Raw genomic sequence first — 24019 nt, 5'->3', positions numbered from 1 at the left:
AGCAGTAAAAAATACAATGGCTTAGAAAAAACAGAAACATGTCTCACTGATCTGGAGGAGGCCAGAAGCCCAAAGTCAAGTATCCGCAAAGCCATTCGCCTCCTGAAGCCTTCGAGAAAAACGCCTTCCTGTGCTTCTTCCAGCTTCTGATGGCCTGTGTTCCTTGGCTTCAGAGTGACCTTCTTCTTTCTGCATGTGTCCATGACCACATCCAAATCAACCCCTTTGCATAAGGACACAAGTCCCATTGAGTAAGAGCTCAGCCTAATCACCTCATTCCAGCTTAATTACTTCTATCAAGAGCTTATTTCCAAATAAGTTCACATTCTAAAGTACAGGAGGCTAGAACTTCAACCTATCTAGTTTGGGGTTATGTACCCCAGTTAAGTCCATAGCCATCACCACTGACAATTCACTAGAACTCTTTTTCTACTTGCACAATGCCAACTCAAGCCACTGAACATTCCCCACCTCTCTTTTCTCAGTTTGCAGTGTAGGGTGGGCATGGGAAAAGCAGGCACAAGTATTTGCAGGGTAGACCCTGGCTTTAAAATACTAACAGTGGCTGGGCGGTGGTGGCGCACGCCTTTAATCCCAGCACTCGGGAGGCAGAGGCAGGCAGATCTCTGTGAGTTCGAGGCCAGCCTGGTCTCCAAAGCGAGTTCCAGGAAAGGTGCAAAGCTACACAGAGAAACCCTGTCTCAAAAAACCAAAAAAAAAAAAAAATACCAACAGTGGTCTAATAGTAGTTGGAGGTAATGATTTATACTTTAGAATTGTCTGGGGAATATTAAAATATAATATATGATTATAAATATATTGGTAAAATCAATTATATATTTATATGATGCTGCACTTGACCCCAGAACAATTAAATTTAATTTTCTGGGAGTGATGCCCAGGCAGTGGTGTTTTTTAAAGCTCACATGACTGAGGATCCTGTTCTGGGTGGCTCGCCATTGCAGTGAACGGTCCTATCCTGCAGTTGGTGGCTCCTGGCATTCTTCTCTAGTGAGCACTTGCAAGTTATATCAAGGTCACTGAAGAAAATTGTTTGTGCAGGCCCCTCTGTCTCAGGGCACAAAATTCTTGCTCATGAATGGTGCCTGGTTTTGCCCCTTGGAGTGGTGACCATGGAATGGCGGCAAGGCAGGAATAGAACCAGCCCCAGGTATCTGGATTCCAGTGGGAAATCTGCTGGAGCTCTGTTGGAGTTTGTCTCCCATGTGGCAGTGGGAGCGTGGTGACCCAGAATGAAACACCATTCCAGTTGGCTAGGACAGCCCACGTGAGGATAGACAACTAAGATCTTTAGAATTCCCACCTGTCAAATGACATACCAACTACCCCTCCTTTAAGAGCGTCGGACAGGCCACCAATGTCCTCCAACCGATGAGACATTTGCAAATGGTTCAGCAGGCAAGACCACCAATAAAGTCCTCCCCAGGCCTCCACGTCATGCTCTATCCAGTATGCTGACATCATTACCAGTATTTCTCAGTACGAGTGAGAAGTCACCACTGCCACCTGCCTTTAGCCCGTGTTTTTCCCATTTGGCCACAAAGATATCACAGTAGAGTTTCCCTGAGGCCAAAACTCAGACACATTAGATCAAGAACACTTCTCATTCATACCAGTCCTACAGTCACACCAGATGGGGACATGAGTTTGATGAGGCTTGCTCATGCTAACCCATGTTAGTCTTAGTGAACACCAGTTTTTCTTTTTAGAATTCACAAACTATTCATGGGGGTGGGGGAGCGGGGATCTTACTCACTAGCTGAGTATGAGGTCCGCTTACCAGATGGTAGTTTGAAGCCTCTGCCTTCTTCCTTGTTGAGAAGACCAGGGGCACACTTCTCTGTGAACACCCCTCTATCCCTGGTCCTGTTCTCCTGTGCTCCTCTAAGACCCCTGACAGTGGGCAGCGGCTTCATCTGTGTGTTCTCCCGTGCCCAGCTATCCTTCTTCCCAGTCAAGAAACCTGAACTCATCAGGAACAACCAGGCTGTCCTCACAGCCCTCTTACCCAGTTTGGGTTTCTGCTTGCTCTTCCCAATGTTTTTGACCTTCCAGGCTAAGGGAGAGAGAAATAATTCCCTCTGGGAGAAAAAAACAATGGGTACAAAATGACTCAGTTTTGAGTCTTTGACCTTGGATCTGGGACTTCTGATACTGTCCCCTTACCCTGAGGATGCAAAAAAATAATTCTAGAATCCTGGGGTAAGCTGAACCTTCCAAGGGTCAGGAAAGGCAGCCAAAGCAGAAGGTATAACTCATCAATTAAACATAAGGTCGCTGTACACTTGACAAGCAAGCCCCTTCTAAAGATGACAGCATTTCCTTTCAGAGGAGACATAGTGGAAGTTGGGTCCTAGACCACACCTGCTTCCTGATGGGTAGCTCCTGCCACGGTATCCAAGTGTGGGCATAGGGACAGGGGCTGGCCTGTCTCCAACAGTGTGTCTGTTAACTCCAAAGGGATAGTGATGGTGGATATCAATAGCAAAGACCTTGATACTGAAGTGCTATGTAAGAAGTAAAATTTATTAAGGATCTGCCTCCATTCTCTCTTAATTCCTAATGTAATCATCAATCAATTAGCTGAACTTTCAAATGATTGATCTCATGGGTGGCGCTCCATGAGTGAGAGCTTTCAATTCCTCAGCTACCATGAAAGAAAATTCCTTTCAGGGTGAGTATTCCCTTGAGATCTTTGCTTTAGTAACACCCAGCACAAACTGAAAGAACATTTACCGTGTATCATTCCAAGCACTTCACACTCTTATACTCTTCACGACTCTATGAGGCTGGTACTATTTCTATCCCCACTTGACAGGGGAGGAAGCTGGACCATGAGACGTGAAGAAACTTGGTCAAATTCACCCAGCTGGAAGACAGTGGAGCTGCTGGGACAGACTAGCTGTGGAGCACAGCAATAAATTAATTATGAAATTGTACCATTTTTCTACCCTTTCCTGAATCTTGGCTCAGAATCCTGTCACCAATGTGAAAACAACCCAGAGTAGCCTTCTAGAGGATGAGAAACCACACAGAATACAGCTAAGTCATTATACCCACAGGCATCCTAGACTAGCCAGCTCCAGCCCAACCCCCAGCAGATTCCAGATCTATGAGGAAGTCTAGCCGTGATCTGTAGAACCCCTGAAAGAACCACAGATTCCTAAGAAACACATTACTGTTGTTTCGAGCAACTAATTAGGGGGTGTTTGTTACACAGCCCTAGAAAACTGATACAAGCAGTATTGTCTTCCTAATAGGCTTTATCTGACTCTAGAACTCTCTGTAAATGGACAGCTTCTGCTGTGAAGATCCTCCAGGTGACCAGTTCGTCACTCTTTATCTCTGCCTTGCCCATCCTGCCACTACGTCAATCCATGAAGGCATTTGCAACTATTCCTTCCCATGAGTCCCTGCTTTTTCTGAAGTTGAAAAGAAGCTGGGGTTCGTGGTCCCTTTAGTACTATTTTGAGCTCTGTTTCCTTGCTGATCCTCTTTGCTCATCTCCATCATTTAGGAGCTAAGTCCGATTTAGCCTAAGTGAATGGTGCCAACATAATGAAGGCAGGGTTAATGAGGGAGAAAACACAGATAACACTGTACGTCAATGCTCTGCAGCTCTGGCCTCTCCTTTTTCCCAGGGTAAGCTTCTTGCTCAGCCTGGGTGGGGACTGGTAGTCCCTGAAGACATGCTCGGGCTCTGCCATCTGATCCCCAAAAGAAATGTGGTGAAACTGCATTCTCCCTGCCTGCCAGGACTCAGAGGAGCAGCAAGCTGTACCTCCACAGGAACTAATGGTCCCAGCTGCTCAGTTCAAATTAGAATAGAATTTGGAAACTGTTTCATAGGGTGGAAGTCTTTCGGGGCATGCCTGCCAGGGCCCTCCAGCCACTGGGTTCCCAAGGAAATGGAGTGTTAAGTCCTGGGTACCGGGGATATTCCAGAGGCAGAAGAGGGGCATGCACCCAAGGCATCCTGAAGGATGCTAACTAAAAATGGAATGTGAAATATCATCCAAAAGAAAGATTCATAAAGGATAATTGTTTTCTATTGGAGTATATAAAAACTTTCTGCCATTAGGTAGTTTATAAATGCTAAATGATGCTAATTCTCTCGGTACTTCTTGCTTCATGAGTGAAGTTCGGATTGTGAAGGTTCATTGCTTGAAGGGCCAATAATGAAGTGACTTGGGCTACTGAAGAGAAACCAAAACTCTCCGGGGCAAACCCATCCTCACTGTGCCATTAAACACCCACTACCCCCTACTCATTACATTTCAAGAAGTGTTTAGTTTTAATTTCTTTGCTTTGTATTTTACAGCCTTAAGAGAAAATGTCTTGTGATGATTCTGTAATAGTAAGGCGATTACTGGTGACGCAGGGATCCCCACTGCCTCTGTATCCTCTCACAGCCGTGCAGTGGGTGAGGACCACTGCCTCTGCATCCTCTCACAGCCATGCAGTGGGTGAGGACCACTGCCTCTGCATCCTCTCACAGCCATGCAGTGGGTGAGGACCACTGCCTCTGCATCCTCTCACAGCCGTGCAGTGGGTGAGGACCACTGCCTCTGCATCCTCTCACAGCCGTGCAGTGGGTGAGGACCACTGCCTCTGCATCCTCTCACAGCCGTGCAGTGGGTGAGGACCACTGCCTCTGCATCCTCTCACAGCTGTGCAGTGGGTGAGGACCACTGCCTCTGCATCCTCTCACAGCCGTGCAGTGGGTGAGGACCACTGCCTCTGCATCCTCTCACAGCTGTGCAGTGGGTGAGGACCACTGCCTCTGCATCCTCTCACAGCCATGCAGTGGGTGAGGACCACTGTGTCCCATATCAGAATGATCTGATTTGTGAGTTTAGAAAGTCAGAATCTAAAGGACTTTATAAAGTCCTTTAGCAAAATGAAAAGCCAGCCTCAGGACTCTCTTTTGAGACAGGAGTCAATTGTAGGCCCCAAGTCCCTGAGGAAAATCTTCAGATAGTCTCACAACTGATTCCAAGGGTAACTTGCTCACCTAAAGCCCACCACCCACAGTATTCGGACAATCCAGAAGACCCAGACACTGGATTCTCAATGTCTGATCTTCCTTCCTTTTATTCTTTCTACCCAGACTCTATGTTTCACTTTTACCAGTGAATGGGTGAGGGGCAGAAGAAACAGGCACTCCTCAAAGCCAAACCCAGATACGTCCATTTCTGCACCTCATCCAACTGATTTTGCAAGAATAAAGTTAAAGATGCCGAAAGGCAGCGGATGTAGACATTGCTAAGTTCCCAGTGGGCTGAGCTCTAAAGCCTTTCTGTAATAGCAGCTTGGAAGGTAGAGAATATCGCGCCCCCCCCCCCCCATAAGCATAATGTTCTAGCGGAGACTAAGTCCTCAGCCTGGCTGTCAAACTTTATTTAGCCACAAAAATCTAATAACACACCCGAAATAGAGAGTGCCCGTTATTGTATGGCTTCTTCCTCAATAGATGCTTAAAAGTACTGTTTTCGTGAGAAAATGCATTCCAGCTCAGGATGCCAGAAACAGGCTTTGATTTTCCCCAGCACTCAGAGCAGGCTTTCTGACTGAAGAAATAACAGGAAAAACAAAGCAGGGTGGCAAGAGGGACCATGCTGCCTGCTCCAGAAATAGCCCTGGCCGGGCATATACTGGTTTGCTATGAGTGCGCCATGGACAGAAACTTCTGGATACAGAGATGCTGTTCTGAAGCCTCTCTCTGCTCTTATATAACATGTTCTACAGATTTTCAGTTCAAGTATTTAAGTGCTCTAAATTAGGAAATAAAAGGCAGTTGCTTGAAGCGGAGCTTGAAGAGGGGATGGGTTTCTGGGTGAGGGGTCAGAAATTGGTGAGTCCTTCGAGATGTCCTGTGTGCACCTATGATGACGCTCTGTCTAGTCCTCAGTTCCTTGACCGGCACAATCACTGGTGCTGATGCGATTTCCGACTTTTAGGTTGCTCACACCATCTTAAAATCTGGAATGGGGCTGGGAAGCTACGCTTAAGCCTCTTAAACACTGGACCTGTGCCCTATCTGTCTCTGTGCACCCTGGTGCCATCACTGCCTGATGTGAGACCAGGGAGGTGTTAACATTTCAGTATGCTAGCAAAATATGTGAGCTTTAGAGTCGGGCTCCTCATGTTCACATCATTTTTCCTCCCTATGTGCAGTCCAGGGACCCGCTGCAAAATCTCTGTGGGCTTTTCAGTCACCTGACCCAGAAAAGGTCATCACCCACCTCCCAGGGTCACCGTGGGGCTCACAGGCAAGGTGGTGAAACACAGAATGCTAGGCCCGCCACGCAGTCTCAGCTGCAAGTTCCTCGTCATTTGTCACTCATATTCGCTTCTTCTCACCCATTAGCTCAATGTTTGGAATTTTTGCCTCTCAATGAGTTTCACAGGGAATTCAGTGACCAGAAAAGCTGGTTAATGTACTGGGTTGAATTGTGACTTGAGACCATGACCTCATTTGGAATCAGGGTCTCTGCAGCTATGACAAGGGCAGCATAGCTGTTGCCCTGGAGATGTGTTCTTATTGAATTGGGACCCCATGTCCCTGGAAGAGATGGAGAAGAAGACACAGGGCAGAGGGCTGTGAAGGAGAAGATGGGCCCCAGGTCCTCCAAAAGCCACCAGAAACCCTTCTCAGGAAGCTCTAGAGGGAGCACGGCTCTGCTGACTGTGCTCCTTGGCCTTGTGGCCTGAATGACTATGAGAAAATAAGTTTTGATTTTTCAAACCCATCGAATTTCTGGTAACCTAGTGTGGCAGCCCCGGCACCCTCAGTCGATTGGGGACAGGCAGTTCTGGAACACCTAGCTTTAGTGATGGGAACATGAACAGAGATTGTCACAAGTTCTCCTCTTTTAAGAGACTGTGCATTTCAGGAAAAGCTCTCTTTGGGGAACGCAATCACCAGCTCCAGAGATCGGAATGATCAGGACAGTTTCTACTGGGACTCGTGAGGGGGTTGTTTTCTTTTTCCTTCTTTCTACAGAGAATAAAGTGGAAGCATGAAGTCATGAGACACTGAGCAAAGCCGTCCTTCATCGGGCCATGAGTAAATAAAATGCACAATGTGCTTCTCAATGCTGGTTCAGTAAACCCACATGGTAACCCACACAGGTCTCCATTTTGCCTTTCTGGACCCATCCGTAGTGGACAAAGGGGATCATTAACTGAAGACTCTGAGCTAAAGAAAGAAACATAGTTTCCAAGAGACCAACATAATTGTACATTTCTCTTAACCCTACTGATTCATGAAATTATAACTATAAAACAGATTCCCTCTAAAGGAAAATATGTATTTTACATATGTAAATATATTCATATCGTGTGTGTGTGTGTGTGTGTGTGTGTGTGTGTGTGTGTGTGTGTGTGTGTGTGTGTTCCTTCTAAGTCTTGGAAATTTAATAGCATCTTCAAGAAAGAGACATGTAAGAACGGAATTCACAGATGCTCAGAGAAATGGTTTCATTCTCTTCCTCTCTTCTAACTCCAGGAAAAAAAATAGCAGCAGACAGCACCAGCAGTCAGGGGGTGACTATTTTTTGGAGCAAAGGCGTTAGACAAGATGACACATGCTGACAGGTTCAGCAAATAGTGGATGCTGTGCCAATCAGCAGATAATTTCTGTGTGTTTGCAGCGTGGGAAGAACTGTGAGTCACGGTATTTCAAAGACAGGTCACGATTGCTATTTGTCATCTTGTAACGGGAAGGTCGAGAGAGAGGAGAAGGCAGGTGGGGGCTGCATGGGAGCAGATCAAGCACATGCAGGCAGGTCCTGCTGCATGGTTCTGACGTGCCAGGATCTGTGTAATCGCTGACATCTGAGGCTCGCACCAGTATCCAGAAGGTCATTAACTCCTAAGTCCTTTATGACTTCTGAAAGTTACTTCTTCTGTGACTCAGCCAAGCTTTGCTTTTCTTCCCCCACTGGGTCCTTTACTCAGTTTATTTCCAGGAATAAAGTAATTGCAAGGAAGAGGCCAGTAGGGAAATCCAAGGAAGGAAGCCATGCATTTTCTGGATCCCAGGGTATCATGAAATGGATAATTGTTCAATTGAAGAAAATTCCAGTACACCGAAAATATATTCAAATGGGGGTTGGGGGGGGACTGAAGCCAAACAGAGTCAAGAATTTTTGTCATCAATGCTATTTGCAGGGAAGGGAAAGGGAGGGAAGGGCAGGGGGGACCTACCCTCATGAAAAAAGTCAACAATTCAACCGGATTTTTAAAATATGTAAATGGGAACTGGGTGAGGTGGCTAGAGATGCTTGCTACCAAGATTGACAAGCTGAGTTCACTCCCCAGGATGTGAATGATGAAAGTTATTCTTTAACCACTTCGAACATACACACTCTCCCATGCCTTCCCAACAAACAAACAAACAAACAAACAAATAAATAAATGTAATTTAAGAATTTTTTTAAATGTAAATGCTTAATTTCCTCCTTCTCCATCTAAGAGCTCTTCTGAGGAAATGATACATTTTAGCACTCAGAATGAGTGTGCACGTTCACACAGCCCTAGTCAATCCATAAGCCTTCAAAGAGAATTCTGCAATTCTAACAGGAAAATTCTTAAATAACATGGTGAATACAAAGCCATAGAGTTCTTCCAGGGTTTAGGAAAAAAACAGCTATCCAGTTTAAGCAAAGAGGCTGTATTTTGTTCTTTTCTCTTCTTCCTCCTGCCTAAGCATGCCAAGCCAGCCCATTAGAGCTGAGACAACAGTGTTGAGAATCTGCAGAACTAGATCTGACAATACCTGATCCAGCATCTGAACAGGAAAAAAAACAAAAAAAGAGAGGGGCAGGAAGTCTCAGAGAGAGAAACAGCCCCAGCCTACACTGGGGTAGAGACCAACTTCTTCCGGCTGCCCGCCCTTGTTCCCGGAGCCATTCTGCATCAAGGTAGGGAGAGGGCGTTTAGCCATTTCACTCTAGATCTGAAGGCTTCTCCCAAGATGCTAGAGGGGAATGAGGTGCTCGAAGAGGAATGATCAGAGAACAGAGGCTGTGGACACAGAAGTTAGCTAAAAGCAGTCACCAGAGATGAAGAGTCTATTGAATCAAACGCATGGACCCTTGTGTACATACTGACACACACATACACACACCTTCTTAGCTGACTTGAATTTATCAGCTTGGGTGATTTTTGAACTTTTGGTATGTACACGAGTGCATACTTTAAAGAAAAAGAAAAGAATCCATGTACCCAAGTAGATGATCTCTTCACTAAACACGCTGCTATTTGGGAAACGATGTTGCTACAGTGAGCAAGCCCTTGTAACGTACCGAACTGCACAGAGAAATCCTTCCAGACCCGGTTTCTCATTTCCTGACATGGTACTGCTCCCTGTGCTGCTATTGGCTCCTGCATCCTTACATCCCCTTGGATGCTCACCAGACTATTAATTAAAAAGCCAGAAGCCTCATCGGCTCCACCGGTCATCATCACTTGTTTTTGTGTTTTGGGAATGGCAAGAAGACCAGCCTGACCTGAGTGAGAATCTGTTTTGGGAATGTTAGTTGTTGGTTTGCTCACATCTGGATTAGGTATAAAGCGATAATATTATGATGATGAACGCTGGAGAGCTCCATCTGCATATAAATAGACCTAATCAGTAATGCAAATTGCAATCTCCAGAAATTTCTAAAGGCTGCAGATAGCGGCGCTTTTTGTGTGGATAAGGAAAGGTCAACACGTGTATTGTTACATCAGTTCAATGGCCCAGAGTCTTCCTTTGAAACAGCCATTTGGAAAATACAGATTACCTATCAATCTGCACCCAGGCTGGGCTGGGCTTCCCATTGTTTGACCTTCCTAACACAGATCAGTTCAATTCCTGTGGAAGAACCATACTCCTTGTAGAGACCCAAATGAACATAGAGAGGAGAAAATATACTTGCATCTAAATCACCTTCAAAGACTCCTCTGAGAGGACTGTCCCGCTGAGTTAGAAGTTAGGGGTAAAGTTAGGTGTATGGATAATATGATGCTTTTCAAACAGAAGTCACTGCTGAGCTGAGTGGATACAATAATATGTGTTTTGAGAGGCCCCAAATTTCCCAAATATTGGAGGAAGTATACTTGAAAAGAAAACATCAGTGTCTAGACTGACTATGGAGTCTTAAATCGCATCTGTGTTTCTCTTGTGCAAAACACAAAAATGACCGTGGGGTGGGCGTGGGGGGTTGAATGTAGTGCTGGAAAACTGACAATTTTTCCACGCTCCTGTCATTTCTCAGGGGTGCGATCTTGCAGAAACATCCTCTCCTTGTGTCCCTCTAACCCTGTTGTTCTTTCTCTTCTTTTTGAAAAGGAAACATATTTCACAATCAGGCTCTCTCAAATTTAGAGAGAAATTGCATACCAACCAGCTTCCCCTCCAAAGACCGGTTCCGTGAAGCACTGGTGAGTCAAGAGCGCCATCTGGTGTCCTACCTTGGGATCTTAAAGAGCATCTTCACAGGGTGCATTTCAAAGAGGGGAGGGTCTCCATCTCCTAGCTCAATGGCTGTGATGCCCAAAGACCAGACGTCACAACGAGCGTCATAGGACGAGTCATACTGCTGCTCACAAGCAATGACCTATCAGACAAAAACGAGACACAATGCATCAGCCCGCCGTCACCCCAAACGTCGTAAAAAAAAAAAAAAAAAAAAGCCATTTGGATTCTGCCCCCCTTGTCTGTTCCATTGACTGTGTTAATACTGAATGGTAGCAGTAAAATCTTTGTATTCTAGACCTTGTTTGTACGTAACTGACTCATCATCTGATATGGTTACTAACTTTTTTCTTTTTCCTTTCTTTTTGAACCAGGGTCTCGCTATGTTGCTGAGGCTGGTCTCAGATTCACAAGGCATACCTCTGCATGTCCCTTTCTCCCATTCTCATGTGACAGACATGACGGACAGGATTGCAGAAGGGTTTGTTAACTTTTAAAAATGTGTTAGTTCCATTCAAAAACCATGTATTGAACCCTCTCGGTACCAACAGTAGCACAAGGGAGTGTATGGGGAAGGGGCCACTCTGTCCACGTAGGGCCGTACTGCCGCCGGCTTTGTTCTTAAAAAAAAAAAAAAAAAAAAGACTTGTTTTGTTATGCAAACTGCGCGTACCTACCTGCTGCTAAATTCTTAAAGAGCAGCTGCTCTAAAGAATGGCTACTGCAGAGTCCTTGGGAGTGTAACCCACTGAGCAGGGGGTATGTTGGAGGACCCCTATGATTAACAAAAAGTAAGATCCACTCTGCTCTGTGGTTTCCCTTTTACTAACAACATCTGTGCCCTCCTCAGGCCTCGACAACTGTTTGCAGGTGCCCTGCATTTCCTGGTTTAACTGGGTAGAAACAGCAGTCGACCAGAAATGCCTGCAGGCTTGTCCTCGGGTTGGCGATCACAAACCCTCAGAGGATTCATTTTCTATCAGTGTTCTGTGTCTGACAGGAAAAAGCTCCATACACAGACTCATGACTGTCACTGAGAATAGGAGAAAGGACCATGCAGATCGTGAAGAGGGACCCAGGACTCCCCATTGACCTTGATTCTGCCTCCCGGAGCAGAGTGGGAGCAAGAGGGCCCAGGACCACATTGGTGAGCACAGGCTGGCCAGGCTGCTCCCCTCAGGCCATCGGGTTGTCTTGGCTTTTACTCTGATTGAGACAACTACCTGTGAGCAGACAAGGGAGAGGTCTGGCCTACGCTTTAGTAGATCCCCTGGCTGCGAGCTGAGGGCAGAATCAAGGAGAGGACACACAGTTATAGCGCTAATGTAGCATCCAGCCGTGAGGGGTGGGAAATAACCAGATTCTGAATGTAATTCTGAAGGTTGAACCAACTGGAATTGTGAGCGAGCTTATAAGAAAAAAAGACTTGTGGAAAACGCTGAAGCGTTTGATCTGAGCATGTACCAGAGAACTGGGATTTACTGAGGTGGAAAGGATGGGGAACCAAGTTCAGGTCTCAGAACTGAATGAAGCTTTCAAATCTCAGGTGTCAGGGAAGTCTCCAAAAGGAGATATTGATTTTAAACCCTAAGACCGCCAAGACTCCCTACTGGACCTCTGGCCTAGACAGTCATAAGAAAAGTACTATGGTCTGTATGTGCCCTGCCTCCCCAGTCACATGTTAGAAATGTAATTCCCAGTACAACAGTGTCTGGAAATGTGACCTTTGGGGAGATGTTCAGTCATGAAGCTTGACCCTCTTGAATGGATTCGTGACAATACAAGCCCATGAGAATGGAAGGTTCCCTCACTTTTCACCATATGAAGAGAGTCAGAGACCCTCATGGAACCCTGGCACCTTTATCTTCATATTCTCAGACATTACAACTGTGAGGGAATAAAATTTTGTTCTCTGTAGATTGCCCTGCCTTGGCTATTTAGCACAAAGTAAATCAGCACAATAAAGAGTGTATGTTGTGGGGCTGGAGAGATGGCTCAGCGGTTAAGAGCACTGGCTACTCTGCCAGAGGCCCCAGGTTCAATTCCCAGCACCCACATGGCAGTTCACAACTGTCTGTAACATCCAGTTCCAGTGGATCTCACACAGACACACAAGCAGGCAGAACACCAATGTACATAAAATAAAAATAAAACAAACAAAAGATAAAATAATACAAACTGTATATTTTTAAAAATATGTTACTCTGAGCCCCTGTGTTATAGAATATTAGTTTAAGACATGTTACATTTTTTTGTGCTGTGGAACATTTGTTTAATGATGCAAAGATGTGTTGCATTCTTTTATGTTGCATTTGTTTAACTCTGTGAAGCTGTGTTACTTTGCCTGTCTAAAACACCTGATGGTCTAATAAAGAGATGGACGGCCAATAGCAAGGCAGGAGAAAAGATAGGCGGGGCTGGCAGGCAGAGAGGATAAATAGAAGGAGAAATCTGGGAGGGAGAGAAGAAAGAGCCAGAGAACAAGGAGAGAAGGATGCTGGGGGCCAGCCACCCAGCCACCCAGCTATCCAACCACCCAGCCACACAGCCAGCCATGCAGTAAGAGTGAAAGTAAGATACACAGAAGTAAGACAAGGAAAAACCCCAGAAGCAAAAGGTAGATGGGATAATTTTAAGTTAAGAAAAGCTGGCAAGAAACAAGTGAAGCTAAGGCTGGACATTTGTAACTAAGAATAAGCCTCCATGTGTGATCTATTTGGAAGCTGGGTGGCGGGTCTCCCAAAGAACAAAGAGCCAAAAGAGCCAGAACAACATCACCCCTGGATCTTTATATTGCTATAGCAGCGATGGAAAACTAACGTATCTACTGTCTTCCACAGCAGGTCACTGGGAAAATGTTAGGAAAACGTCCCCTCCTTAGCCTCAGCCCTTTCTCTGATGCATTCTCTCCCTCTCTCTCTCCCTCTCCTGGTCTCTGAACTGGAGAACGTTCTCCCACGGACCTGTACCACACCACCCCTCTGTCTGAACAGAATGTCTTCTCGCAGACTATCCTGTCATGTGTTCAAACTAAAGTTCGGATTGCTCTGAATCTCGAGCCAGAGGAGATTTCAATGTCCCTAAACACCCCACTCTCCTTGCCCCAATCCATTGAGAGCCTGGAGCATTATGAGAGGCCCCAGAGAAGGCTCCTCTGCACCTCTCTGGAAGGACATTTTGAAAGTGTGGGACAAACATAATTTTAGACAGACATTTTGCCAGATTATTCATGACACTGGGATGGGTCTTTGAGAGAAAGAAAAATAAGTTCTACCCTCCCCAAGCAGAATCTGGGCCAGTTGAAACATAAAGCGGACCTCTAATAGTTAAGTGGCAAGCCATGGCAATCATCAATGTCCTCAGACAGTGTGCACTAACTTGTCTGGTAAGGGACATGTGCTCTAACATCTCAGGATACTAGGGAGAGACTGCTGAGGGAGACGATGGGAAGTGTCTTACACTAGGCGTCTGCAGCTTCCAGGAAGACACTCAACTTCCAACCCTCTCAACCGGAACACAAAATGCAGTTCCAGAACCACTTCCAAGTGGGGGACTGGGGCGTGCTGACACTTCCCCAGAGTGTCATCAAATATTTAAAACCAGTTTCAACCTGTCTTTGCAGACAGACACTGTCTTCATAAACAAACAAACAAAAAAACACCTCTCAGCCAAATTCTTCTCCAGAACTCAGCTCGTTCTAACCAAAGAAACTCTTCCAAGGAAATTTATAGAAAACTGCACTGATAAAACAATTCACAAACCATTACTTTGTAGCCACGAGCCACACAACGTGCTAGGCCCCGAAGAGGGCAAGTCAAACAGTACAGTTTAGTCTTCACAAACAACCCTGAGGTGGGTGCTTTTAGCTCCTTTTGCAGCTGTTTACTCAACAAGAGTAAATTGTGGGCAGGCCTGTGAGGATTATTTTTAATTCATAAAAGGATATTTATTTATTTAGGTTTTTGGAAACCTGATGGATTTTTAAAAAAACGTTCTAAGGATGCCTCCCACCTGAAGGTCAGCACATCTTATAAATTAATGTCCTATAAATCTAGCCAGAGCATCTCTATGAAGAGGAGAAAATGCACTACAGTCCCTAGCATTCTCTCTGTCTCAGAGTAAAGCTGAGTTAGTCACGCTGTGACTGTCTTGCCTTTGATCCCCTTGCCTCAGGGGAAAGGAACTTCCGGAAAAGGACTTTCAGAATTGAATCTTTGTTAGGAAGCTCTGCTAAGCAAGCAGAGCAGCTGTGGTGGGCAAAACACGGTCATGAACTAAGTTGACCAACTTCCGGCAGTCATACTAGAAGTATGGAGATGGACAGGTTGAGATGAAGTTGACAAAGGTCCAGAATCCCACAAACCCCGTCATCTCACACACCTCCATTATCACCTCACTGCCCCATGGTGATGAATGCATGTGTTTCTCTGTCACCTCTAGTAGAGACATGGTGTCCATGGGAGGAGCATGAATGACAGAGAGGTGGAGGAAGGGGAGACTAGACCGGTGAAAGAATCCAAGGGCAAACTGAAGGACTTTCATTTAATGTGGAGACCAGGAGGGACACGTCAATGAACAGTGACACATTCGACCCCGGGTGGCCAGAAGAATGACAATTTCATACACAACATTGAAGAAATCCTTTTGCTAGTTGAAAGTGAGTCTGTGTTTACTCCTACTCAGGGGTAAATAGTCACTTACGTCTTCAAGATCTTTCTTAGTTTTTCTTCTTCCGTATGTGGATGGAGCCAAGGACTCAGGCAAACTGTGTTCCACCCCTGAGCTATGTCCCCAGCCCTTGGTTTATTATGGCTATTTTTTTTTATTTACATGTGTATGTCTGTGTGTGGGTTTGTGCATGTGAGTACAGTGGCCATGGAGGACAGAAGAGAGCATCAGACGCCCTGGAACAGGAGTCACAGGCAGTTGTGAGCAGCCCACTGTAGTGCTGGGAGCTGAACCCAGGTCCTCTGCAAGAATGGCAAGTGCTGTTAACCACTGAGCCATCTCCCCAGTGCCCAGCCCTTATTTCTTTTTTTACCCTTTCCCTTTCTTTCTTTGTTTCTGCGTGTGCGTGTGTGTGTGTGTGTGTGTGTGTGTGTGTGTGTGTGTGTGTGTGTGTGTATGCACGTCTCACTATGCAGCCCAGACTGGTACTGAACTCATAATCCAGGACCTCAGTTGATGTATAAAGTAATAGGATTGAGAGAAGAGTCATTTCTACCATCCCTTCCAGCTCTAACAGTCTTTGACTTCATGATTTCTAAGTAAGCGACCTTGGAATAGTACTTGAAAAGGAGGGGCCAACATCCCCATGCAAATTAGCTGGAGAGCAGTGTGGGTTATTCTGGGGCAGGCACTTACTCCATGGCTGGAACCTTGAAGGGATGTTATCGCTGATATTTTGTAGAAGGAATTAAGGTCCATGAAAAGAGACCAGTCGCTGTGCTAACCCCTCCGTTAAGGAAGATGAACTTGAGCCACAGAGCAATTGTTTGGCTGCTGGCTAATGGAGCGTGTCCAGGTTCTTACCTCGAAATGCGGACTTAAGGCTCTGCTAACGGCGCTTGGATTGCGCTGTTGCTTGTTTTAGGAGTGGGGGGAGCACTAATGGCAGATTCCCAGCGGTATCCATGCACTGCAGCCTTAGTGCCCAGTGCCCATCGCTCCCCTACACAGAGGTGGCCTTGAGTTTTCCAAATGGCAGTTGTAACCACTTTGGCCTCCAAAACTTTTCTTTCAAGAGGAGCCTGGGAATGAGCGGGAGGTCTTCGCAATGGTTTAGGTCATGGAACACAGGCTAGCAGTCCAGCCTGTGGTGTCTTCCTAGTGGGAACTGGGATCAGGCTGCAGACTCCCTAAGGCCTCCTAATGACCTCCTCCCACCCTGTGATGAATGAGTGTCCTCCCTCTGCCTTCAGGAACTTCCAGGGCATGGTGGGGTGGGGGTGGGGATGGGGTCCTTGACTTGATGCCACAGCCACTGGGCCTCACTGTCTCCTTGTCCTCAGAGTGGTCAGCTGAGTTCTAGTAAAGACAGCTGACGATTTCCTCTGTGGTCAGCTTTGGGGTGGAGCGGCGCTCTTGGGTCACAGAGACTCTGGCCTCTGACAGAGAGGAAAATGCAATGGCGGCTTCTCCATCTTGGTTTTAAAACCCCTCAGTGAGGGCGTCTGACAACGTGTTTAATCTCTCGCTGCTCTTCTTTCTGCACAGACCGGGCAGCCCATTTCTCAAGGGCATCCTCCAAAGTATTGTTGAGGAAAATACTGATTATCCCATCTTTCCTTTCGCACTGAAAGCTTACCAGCCCCAAAGAGGGCCATTGGTGCTGAGTGACTTACTTATTTTCTCCTTTGACATCTCTTGCATTTTGTCAAATGACTATAGGAAGTATGAATTATTTTCATACTAAAACCAGCAAGTCCTTCATTTGACCTTTGTCCTGCAAGCACAAAGATGAACGCATTGGTCTGTGTTTCCTTCTTCCGGAATATCTACCTCAGGGTTCTTCATTGAGGAACAACCAGGTCAAAGGCGGTGTCTTGATTACAAAACCAGATTCCCAAGAGATTAATCAAAGAGGGATGCGCGAATTCCCATCTGCCCCCGTGTCTACGGTGGGTGCAGGGCTGAAAGAGCTCTCTCACTTTCTTGGGGACGCCAGGCCCTGTGCAGGGCTCCATGGCTGCAGCTGCATTTCAGTCCAGACAAACAGTGGGGCTCACTGATGAGGCTCCCAAGAGAGGAGCGAGAGTTTCTTCTAGAAAGACCTGGGGCCTTCTTCTCAGAGCCCAAAGGGAATAGCTCTGTTTATCACATGTCTTTCTATCTGCAGAGAACACCTGGACCACACTGGATGTCCAAAGGCAAGAAACTGTCCGCCCAGGAGCTCCGGAGCCCAGGAACCTAGATTTCTCCAGTAAGATATTTAGCTTAAACTCTTATCAAATAATATCAAGAGCGGCTGGCCTAAACTCTCCTCAATAACACCTTCAGGTAGACAGTATTACCCGGTGTTTGTCTCTCCTAAAAACTTGCGAATGTTAAAATCCAATCGGTCTTCTTCAGATTGTATTTCTCCACTGATAATTCTGAATGTCGTCATTAAAGATTTAATTAGGTTTGCTTTCTGTATTCTGATTTCTCACCTTGCTAGAATCAATCATGCAGTCCAAAATTATAACCAGAGGTCGAGATTAAATTTTCATTCAAGTACACAGGCAAAATGCTGTTATCTCAAGAGCTAAATTCAGCTAAATAAGAGACAAGGCAAATAGACCTAAAGACCTGGCTGACCTTGAGCCCCAAAGTGCGGGCGACAGACTGGCAAATACAATGGGCTGAGAGGCAGGAAGGTGAATAGGAGCCTTCACTTGGCTTACACAATCCATGCAGCACAATTGGCAAGGGTTATTGATTAGAAAGCCTTTTAATTATCTCTGCAATCAGAAATTCCAGCGGTAAGTATTCCAGTGGTAAACATTGTTCACCGGTTTGAGATACAAACATCTTCCACGGTTACATGCTTAGGTGGCGAGTAAATAAATGAAGTCCCCTCCTCCCTAGAAGGAAATATTGCTCAGAGGAGGGTGTACTAGAGATTTTAGGAGTGGTTTTGGTTGGGTTGTTTGAGTTTGGTTTTGTGGACCAGATGAACAGGAATAGATAGCCCTGTTATTCTTTCACAAAGCTCAGGAACAGGACTGAATCTATATTTTATGCATCAAGAAAAAATGTTAGAAATAACTCAAGACTGTTCTTTGAACTTTGGAACGGTATCTAATTTAAACGTGTTATTCAACAAGTCTTTTTTTTTTTCCTTAAACTTGTAATATTCAGCCAAAGTCTTTAGAGAAATCAACTCAGGTTCAAATTTAAAACACACACCACGGGCTTATATAACGTCAACTTCCCACCACAGCTGGTGGAGTGGGGACTCATTCTAGGTCTGAGGCTAGCACACAACTGACATTTGCACCTACATTCTCCGAGACCCTGGGAGCATGCACCCTTCCTTCCCGGACTGGTAAATCCCCTTCCCAGAGTCAGGGTTGGCACCCACATGCTCCCCCGTGAAAGGTGAACCAGCATGCTAAATTGCACCTGTGTCCTTTGGACCTTAGGGACCCAATCATCCTGAAGGCCTAGTGCATTCCCTGTACACCCTGATCCAGCAGCCTCCTCCATGCAGACAGACACAGGAAGACCTTGGGATTCATCAGAAGAGGAAACTGGAGTCTCCTATAGGCAGCTGGCTGACTTATTCAAAGTCACACCATTGGTTCAAAGCCAAGGTGGGTGCAAAACTCCATGGTTCCCAGTATCACCCGAGTCAGGTACATTCTGGGGATTCTCATAATGTGGAGAATGCTGGGCCACCACCAATGACAGTGCATTTTCTTTGAGTAGAGTAGAAGAGAAAGTAGTTCTCCCTTTCCTCTGCCAGTGACAGCCCCTCCTACAAAGAGCGAACTGTGGAGGGTTCTCCAGTTCAGTATCATTACCCTGGGGGAAGAAACAGATTCAGAACAGTGAAGCAACTCGCCCAAGGTCACAGTGGACACAACAGGAAGATGGTGAGGAAAAGCATGCCTTTCTCTTCCAGGATGCATTTGGAAATTAAGAAGAAAAGCAAATCAGAGGAGCAGGATGTTCCTGCTGGGGCGTACCCCAGTCCAGGGCAGCCGCCTCTGGTTTGGGTCCTCACCCAGGCTCCGGGCACCATAGGCATCATGACACCCTTGGAAAGGTCACTGTTCCTATCAGAGTGACTCTGCTTGACTTTGTAAAACTGGAAAGAAGTATGGAAGTCCTCGGGGACAGAGGAGAGTATGACGCACAGTCGTTGACCCGTCTGCCTGCTTTGGTATCATCTCGAGGCAAGGCTCTGTGGGAGTCCCTCCTCCCGCCAACTGCCTCTCCTGTGGCTCTCTTCTGATGGCTCAGTGATGGCCCAGCAAGGAAGCAGTGCAGAGTTCAGCTCTGACGTATTTTCCTTCCACCCGTGGGACACGGGCTCCCAGGACAAGGAGCCACCTAGGAGTTGAGACTCTGGGCTCCAGAGAGTTGTATGTCTCTGATTTCCCGCAGCACATACCTCTGCTTCTGAGGACACCGGAGTGAGAGAGAATGCATGCCTTGACCCTTCCCACCTCCCCACAGAGGTGGGGAGGACAGCCTGGATGATTCCAAATGCTAACTGGAGGCTGTTGCTTTGACACTTTCTACTTAGTGGGGTGGAGAGATCAGAAGCATCCACCCTTAGACACATGTGCTCTGCACATCTGGACCTGAAGCTTGCAGATGGGGTCCTATACTTAGACCCGCCAAGAAGAGTGTTGACATCTCACTACCGCCTACAGGGCCGCCCCACACCTCCACATTGACACATGACTCAACCTCTCCACCCAGCTCCAGCTGAGGGGGAAGCTTTCCCTGGAACCCAGGGAAGTTATGTCTGGACCCAGCCATCAACTTGCCCTTCACCCACCCAAGCTCTTCATGCATATGTCAGGCTTTAGGAGGCAGAGCCACTTCTGAGAGTGTAGGGAAGGACAGAGATTTCTGCTCTGTTTCCCAAATAAGAAGAGAGGAAATAAATGCTTGGGAAACCAGGAAACAGCAAAGGCAATCTTAGGGATGAGTCCACTAGGGAAGAAACAGAAGTCTCTAAGGGACTCCCAAGCTCTCCAAGCCTGCATTCTCATGGTGATTGTACTGACAAATGGGGTCCTCAAGGATCCCCAGGCTCTGAGTGTGAGTGTGTGTGTGTGTGTGTGTGTGTGTGTATGTGTGAGTGTGTGTGAGTGTGTGTGTGTTTGCACAAGGGTGTTATATCAAGGCCTTGTGCCTGCCTGGTGGGTGCTCTACTACTGAGCCATGCACCCCACCATAACCCTCCCAATATTTCAAAGGAGATCTAAGTGACATAGGCCAAAACAGACAGGCCACCAACATCACTTCCCCTCACCAAGATTGTGGTGAGACTCCACCCCCATTATCCAAGGAACATAACAAAAGTCATGTATTGTAAAGCAGAGAGGAATTTTTCCCACTAAAATCTACAATTTCTCTATGAAATGGAGGAGGCAGTGGAGGTCGGGACCACCCATGTCAGTCTCTTCTCATATAGGAGCACAAGGGTTTTGTTGTTGCTGCTGATTTTATTTATTTTGGTTTTTCAAGGTAAGGTTTTTCTGTGTAGCCCTGGCTGTCCTGGAACTCACTCTGTAGACCAGGCTGGCCTCGAACTCACAGAGATCTGCCTGCCTCTGCCTCTGCCTCCTGAGTGCTGGGATTAAAGGTGAGCGTCAGCACATGTGGCTTATTGTTGCTTAATCTATAAAGAGCAGAAATTTACAAGTCTGCAGACGAAAGTTCGAGACCAAGTGCCAGCACATTCAGTGCCTGGAAAGAATCAGTTCCTCACGGGTGGTGTCTTCTTCCTATCCCCTCACATGGTGACACCATTTTGAAGGCACTCCTGTGGCAGAGACTGCCCCACACACTTCCACTGTGCTCTTTTATTTTGTCTTTGTACACAGTCTCTTCTCCCTCCTCACTTTCCTTTCTATCTTCTCCCACTTTTCTGGTCAAAAATATTCAGTAAGTTCTCGGCTGAGATGCATTACTGACTAGAGTGTTTGCTGCTCAAGTATGAGGGCCCCAGGTTCGATCCCCGGCACTCCCGGAAAAGCTGAGTGTAGTGGGAAGTGCCTGTAATCCCAGTGCCTGGGCTGGAGGCAGGCAGATCCCTAGGGCTCGTAGCCTTGAGGAGCAGCTGAAACAGCCACCCAGGCTCAGGGAGAGACCTGTTGCAAAGGTCAAGGTGGAGAGTAATCAGAGAAGATTGCTCTCTTTCCACACAAGCCCGAGTTAGTACATACACACACACACATGCACACGCACATGCACGCACACAGGCGCACACACGTGTATTCACACATGCACACACACATGTACACACACACATGCACACACACGCACATGCACACACACACTAATCTTCAACAACGTTTCTCACATCAGTGGTAATGTGGGAAAGCTCCCAGTTCTGACCCTAAAATACAAATACTCTTAACTTTTTTAATTCAAACTGAAGTCATATTTAAACAAAACATAAAAACAAAAACAAAAACAAAAAACAAACTGAGCAACCATTGTTTTTAAACCATGATGGCAGAGCTCACATCAGAAAAATTCATTCTTTTAAAGTACTTTATTTTTCCAGATTCTTCCCTTGAGCTTAATGACTGGTAACTATTACATTTTCTTCAATATATCAGAGTGAGTGTTATCAATACCAAAACAAAGCCTCTTACATCTGAGCCTGGTAAGATGGAGCCATGCGCCATGAAGAGGAAACATTGGGGCTGCTGCCTGTCCCAGCAGATAGCACAAGGAGGCTTTCCCAAACTAAATCTAGGAATACGATAACAGATATACACTAGTCAAGGACACTGGCCACACTCATTGCCTCTGCTAAAGAACTGATGTCACCTCCTGGGATAAGCCCCTGTAACCAGCATGGGTAGTGTGTGGGGAAGTGGGGGTGGACCTCAGAGCCTTGTGTGTGCTGGACAAGTCCTCTGGGCTGTGACCCAGCCATGCATCTGTTTCTCTGTTCATTCCCCAGAACTCACAAAAAGGCTGAAGGAGAGAACTGACTCCACAAAGCTGTCCTCTGATTGCCACATGTGTGCCAAGACACATGCACCCCTACACATAATAATAATGATATGAAAACATTTTAAGGCCCCCCGACTGAAACCTCTTTGGATGGTTGTCACATTCACAAATGATGTTTTGTGCTTGAATTTCTGGATAAACTCTTTATTTAGAAAGATGGTTTCTCTATTGCTCATTTTAGGTTGACACCAAGAAGGATACTTCTCGATAAAAATATTCATCAAGGTAAATATTTTATTGGGTGCACCAGTGCTCATAATTAACAGTTTCTGCAATATGCAGGATGAGGACTTTGGGGACTCGGTGGCTCAGTGAGTAAAGTACTAACTGGGAAAGCATGGGGACTGAATTCAGGTCCTAGCACCACGTAAAAAAGCTGCCAAGGTGGCATGCGTCTGTGACCTTAAAACTGGGAGAGCAGAGACTGGCAGATCTTTGGATCTCACTAGCCAGCCAGTCTACCCAAACTGATGTGCTCTGGGCTCAGTGAGAGACTTTGTCTCAAAAAATAGGGAGGAACAACTGAGAAAGACCCTCACCCAACTTCAACCTCTGACCTCCACAGGTACCCACACGTGTGCACCACATACACACACATACAGATGTGTGTGGTGGTGATGAAGACTTTGGACTGAATATCTCAGTTCAAATTCTAGTCACTGTCCAAGGACAAAGATGGTTACTTCCTGTGACTTATTTACCTCACCAGTGAGAAACACTAGGGTGGAAAGAGCCCTGCCTTCCTTGGTTGGTTCCCGGGATCCTAGATCAGTTAATGTATATGTAGCATTCAGTGCCTCATACATGGCAAGCAAATGCCGACTCTTGGTTGGGAACCGAATCCACTAGCAAGAGCTTATTGAATATAAATGGCAATAATGGCGAAATTCTCCCAGAACTGTGACGTTTTATGGCTTCTTCAGCCTTTCAACACAAAATATCTCATTTGTCATTTCTAATCCTGGCAGGGCCAAAGGAAATAGCATTGTCGTATCATTTGGCTGGGAACGGCATAATTAATGAAGTCAAGAGTGACTGCAAAACGCGTGCGCTATTTCTGCCTTGGTGTAAGATGGTTGTTATGGCAACCATCCCTGTCAAGGACCCTGGGCAGAGCAAAGAGCGTCGTCACAGCACATCTGTTTCTCCTCTGCTGATTAGCTCTTGTTTGCAACAACACGCAGACGGAGGCGTAAAGGAGGAGAATTTTTTTTTTTTTTCAGAAAAGAAGCAAATGTTTATTTTACCCATGAGTCTGTTTTCCAATGCAGAGACCGGCCCCTAGCTGCTTTAGAAGGATGAGGAGTATACTGGGTCCCCGCGACACAGGATGCTTCTTAAAATGGGCAGAATCGCACCATGAAGCCAGGCTCTCCATTGCAGGTGGCCTCTTTTTTTTTTTTTTTTTTTTTTTTTTTTTTGGGTTTTCGAGACAGGGTTTCTCTGTGTAGTTTTGGTGCCTGTCCTGGATCTCACTCTGTAGACCAGGCTGACCTCGAACTCACAAAGATCCGCCTGCCTCTGCCTCCCAAGTGCTCTTTTAAAATGATGTGTCCCAAACTCCAATTTCAGAGCATCCTTCTGCCACACTTTTGAGTCTTGTTGGATGAAGTGTTCCACTCACCAAGCACGCGTCTCCCACACCCAACATCTCCTATGAACACCCGTAAAACCAAGCAAGCATGAGAATTCTTTCCATGCATTAGTCGGTCATCTATAAAATGGGACTTGCATTCTCACCCTGCCTGGAAACCCAAACTGCCTCAGCCCTTCCTAGGTAAGCAGACTGGGACGTGGAGTCTCCTGCACTTGTCCACGCTTCACTTTTCTCAGTGATAAAAT

General features: G+C 46.2%; 1 protein-coding gene and 1 long non-coding RNA gene across 2 annotated transcripts in view; one reads left to right on the top strand and one right to left on the bottom strand.

Moving 5' to 3' along the window:
* The window catches only part of LOC128100655 (uncharacterized), an 87855-nt gene extending 83498 nt beyond the window's left edge, over positions 1-4357 (top strand). Inside the window, exon 11 of the long non-coding RNA XR_008214870.1 lies at positions 4343-4357. This is a non-coding gene — a long non-coding RNA (uncharacterized LOC128100655). The remainder of the gene's footprint in view (positions 1-4342) is intronic.
* Positions 1-24019, bottom strand: part of Myo3b (myosin IIIB) — a 352122-nt gene that overhangs the window by 305711 nt on the left and 22392 nt on the right. Inside the window, exon 6 of the mRNA XM_052723122.1 lies at positions 10483-10628. Coding sequence (XP_052579082.1) covers positions 10483-10628 — 146 coding nt within the window. The remainder of the gene's footprint in view (positions 1-10482; positions 10629-24019) is intronic.

This window comes from Peromyscus californicus, unplaced genomic scaffold (genome assembly GCF_007827085.1).
Source record: "Peromyscus californicus insignis strain IS unplaced genomic scaffold, ASM782708v3 Scaffold_7__1_contigs__length_154581171, whole genome shotgun sequence".
NCBI classification, from domain to species: domain Eukaryota; kingdom Metazoa; phylum Chordata; class Mammalia; order Rodentia; family Cricetidae; genus Peromyscus; species Peromyscus californicus.
Note: the sequence above shows the minus strand (reverse complement) of the source record. Positions and strands in the feature narration are given on the sequence as shown.